The sequence below is a fragment of the Mauremys reevesii genome, linkage group 1 (genome assembly GCF_016161935.1).
Source record: "Mauremys reevesii isolate NIE-2019 linkage group 1, ASM1616193v1, whole genome shotgun sequence".
In the NCBI taxonomy this organism is placed as follows: domain Eukaryota; kingdom Metazoa; phylum Chordata; order Testudines; family Geoemydidae; genus Mauremys; species Mauremys reevesii.
In genome coordinates this window covers 64,886,875-64,889,620 of record NC_052623.1, presented here as the reverse complement: position 1 = coordinate 64,889,620, position 2,746 = coordinate 64,886,875, and the positions used below count along the sequence as shown (strand labels likewise).

Here is a 2,746-nt window from a genome sequence, read left to right as displayed (position 1 = left end):
GCGCCATAAGGCAAATACGCCCAAGCGAGTAAAATGCTTATACATTTAAAAAGTTTTAATTTGCAATTTGTGATAATAATAGTTTTACACCATGTTATTTTATAAATGTCATTTTAAAATACTTAGAAAAAGGAAATTTAACCATTCTTCATGAAGCAGAAGTTAGTTGTAAGCATTATACTTTATGATATTTTTTATAAACAATCACGATCATATATCAAGCACATATTAATCATGCTCATTACCAGTCCATAGGCTTCTGCCCGTTGGTGTTCACTTTCACCTTTCATCCTATACCCATATCCGAAAAGATTTTGATAAACATATAATAAAGACAATTTAATAAGTATGCCATTATGTCAATTTATGGACATCATAAGTAAAAAAAGAAAAACAAGAGTTTGTGTTTTAAATTTAAAATTTTCCTAAAAAATATCAATCAATGATTATCAGCCAAGAATAAGATATGTAATTACAAATGCATTTTAATTTCCTTATTGGTTGAAATGTCACCCCTGCTCCGTCTCCACCCCGAGCATGCTGTCGCTGCTTCACTTCTCCCACCTCCCAGGCTTGCGGCGCCAATCAGCTTAGGCGCCGCAAGCCTGGGAGGCGGGAGAAGTGAAGCAGCGACGGCGTGCTCGGGGAGGGGTGAGCTGGGGCGGGGAGTTCCCCTGCGTGTCCCCCGCCCCCCACTTGCTGCAGGCGGCCTCCCTGCGCTCCCCTGCCCCAGCTCCCTCTGCCTAAATGCCAGCGGCGACCGGGGTGGCCGAAGATCCGGCCGCCACGGTCGCTGCCGAAGAAAATGCCGCCCCCAAATCCTAGCGCCCTAGGCAACTGCCTAGGTGGTCTAAATGGTTGCACCGGCCCTGCATATCCGGGAAACTTAAAACCAATTGGCTTTTGATTCTTTTGGCTACTGCAAACTTGAAGTCATTGTACTGACTGACTATAACAATCTCTTCAGCAAGAAAGCCTTTGTATTTTGAACATAGGGATGTGACCTAATGAATTCCAAAATTGAAGTCACACTTAACTATTACTGCACAATCAAAAGCGGACTACTCCTGGACTTCATGCTCTGGAAACCTGTCTGCCAAATGTGCACACAAGAAGTTTATGAAAGTTATTATGGAACTGGTATCAATTTCATTATTTTCTTGAGAGCTCATATCTAAGAGAGCCTTAACTTTGTCACTCCATAAGACTGAATCTCCAAGGTACTGTCTTCTGATCTTGTTCAGTTTACCTTGGGCAAGGTGAAATGCTTCAAGAGGTGTAAGGCCCCGTTTCTGGAGCAGCGTGGATAGTGACGCCAGCTCCGACAAAACATCATTCAAAACTGCTAATGTTATTCGGTATTCCATGGTATTTAGCTTTTTGTGGCAGTATTTAGAAACTGGATCAGTATCTTTTTCTTGCTCAAAATATTCCAGAAGAGGATTATAGTTGTGAATAATTGCTCGAAGTGCAAAGTGCCTACATAACCAGTGCACTTCATTGAGTGGCCTGAAAGCCACTGACTCACATTCAGAAGCATCCACTATTTCCTGAAATTTGCATTTTCTCTTGGATGACTGACAGAACGCTGTGTAGACAGTTCTCATTAAGGTTTCAATGTCTCTTATCAGCTTGACCTCTTTCCATGCATCAGAAATCCCAAGTCTTCCCGGTGTGTAACGCAATGTTTGCTGGACTAAGTGTGGAATATCATGTTTTATCTGAGCTGCCACACCACTGAGTTTGCCCAACATCACGGAGGCACCATCAGATGTGAACATCACCATTTTCATTAGATCAGGTTGGTGTTTTCTAGAAAACTCTTTGATTGCAGCCACTATTGAAACCGCGTCACATTCTTGCAATTGTAATAGTCCACCAAACAAAGTTTTATAGTCTGCAAAATTATGGATCTATATTTAATGGATATATCAGTGCTTTCATCAACAGCTAGAACATGAAACATTGCCGATACTATTTCATGCATGAGGTCATTTTGGACAATGCAGTTGATAATTTCAAGAAATTCAAAAGCATAATTTTTACTTCTCCAGCTCGCTGGTATGTGCACATACTTTTCCATATGGTCATTAATATATTGAACAGAAAGCATTGAGCTGTTCATTTTAATAGCCAACAACACACTGTCAATAAGTACCTTGATTTCTTCTGGGTTTGAGCACTTGTGTTCAAGATTTATCTTTATCAGGTTTCACTTAGGGTTTGCTGGTGGGTACAGCCCAGCTGTGTGTATAACAGAGGGTTCAGCTGCAGGAGCCCAGTGCTTTTCATCAGTAAATCTTAAAGTGTTTTACAAAGGGCAGCACCATTATCCCTATTCTACAGATGGGAAAACTGAGGCACACACAGAAGCGCTAGATCTTGTCCAAGGTCTCCCAGTGCCATAGACCCCAGCTCTCCTGAAGGGTATCATGTGCTTGGAAACGCAGGGGCAGGGTCCCCCCCTGAAGAGCCTAGTGTGCACATGGCTGAGTGTAGACAGGCCTGTGAGGGGCGGGGGGTAGATCTAAAGTTACCCCAGCAGCTCCTGTAAACAACCCCTGCGCAGAGGCCGCAACAGCTCAGCCGCGCTCCGCCCCTCCCGCCACTCAGCGTGAGCCGGCACTGACGGGCAGCGCAGCCCCGCCCCGCCCCGCCCCACCAATGGAAGGACGGGGCGTGGCTCGCGGAGGCTCGGGGTTGGCGGTGGCGCGCGGGGCGGCCTGCGCAGCGCGAGGGCTGGGCC

The 2,746-nt window shown here is 44.9% G+C and overlaps 1 protein-coding gene across 3 annotated transcripts in view; it reads right to left on the bottom strand.

Annotated features, from left to right (window-relative positions):
* Nucleotides 1-814: 814 nt before the first annotated feature.
* Nucleotides 815-2,746, bottom strand: part of LOC120407718 (protein ZBED8-like) — a 31,405-nt gene continuing 29,473 nt past the window's right edge. For 2 of the 3 annotated variants that reach the window (XR_005600211.1, XR_005600210.1), the window contains exon 5: nt 1,088-1,837. Coding sequence is in view for 1 of the 3 variants with exons in the window: in XM_039543642.1 (XP_039399576.1) it covers nt 1,062-1,793 (732 nt within the window). In the remaining 2 variants the exon portion in view is untranslated. Of the gene's footprint in view, nt 1,838-2,746 lie in introns of all 3 variants that reach the window. The other variant, XM_039543642.1, reaches the window with a different exon arrangement.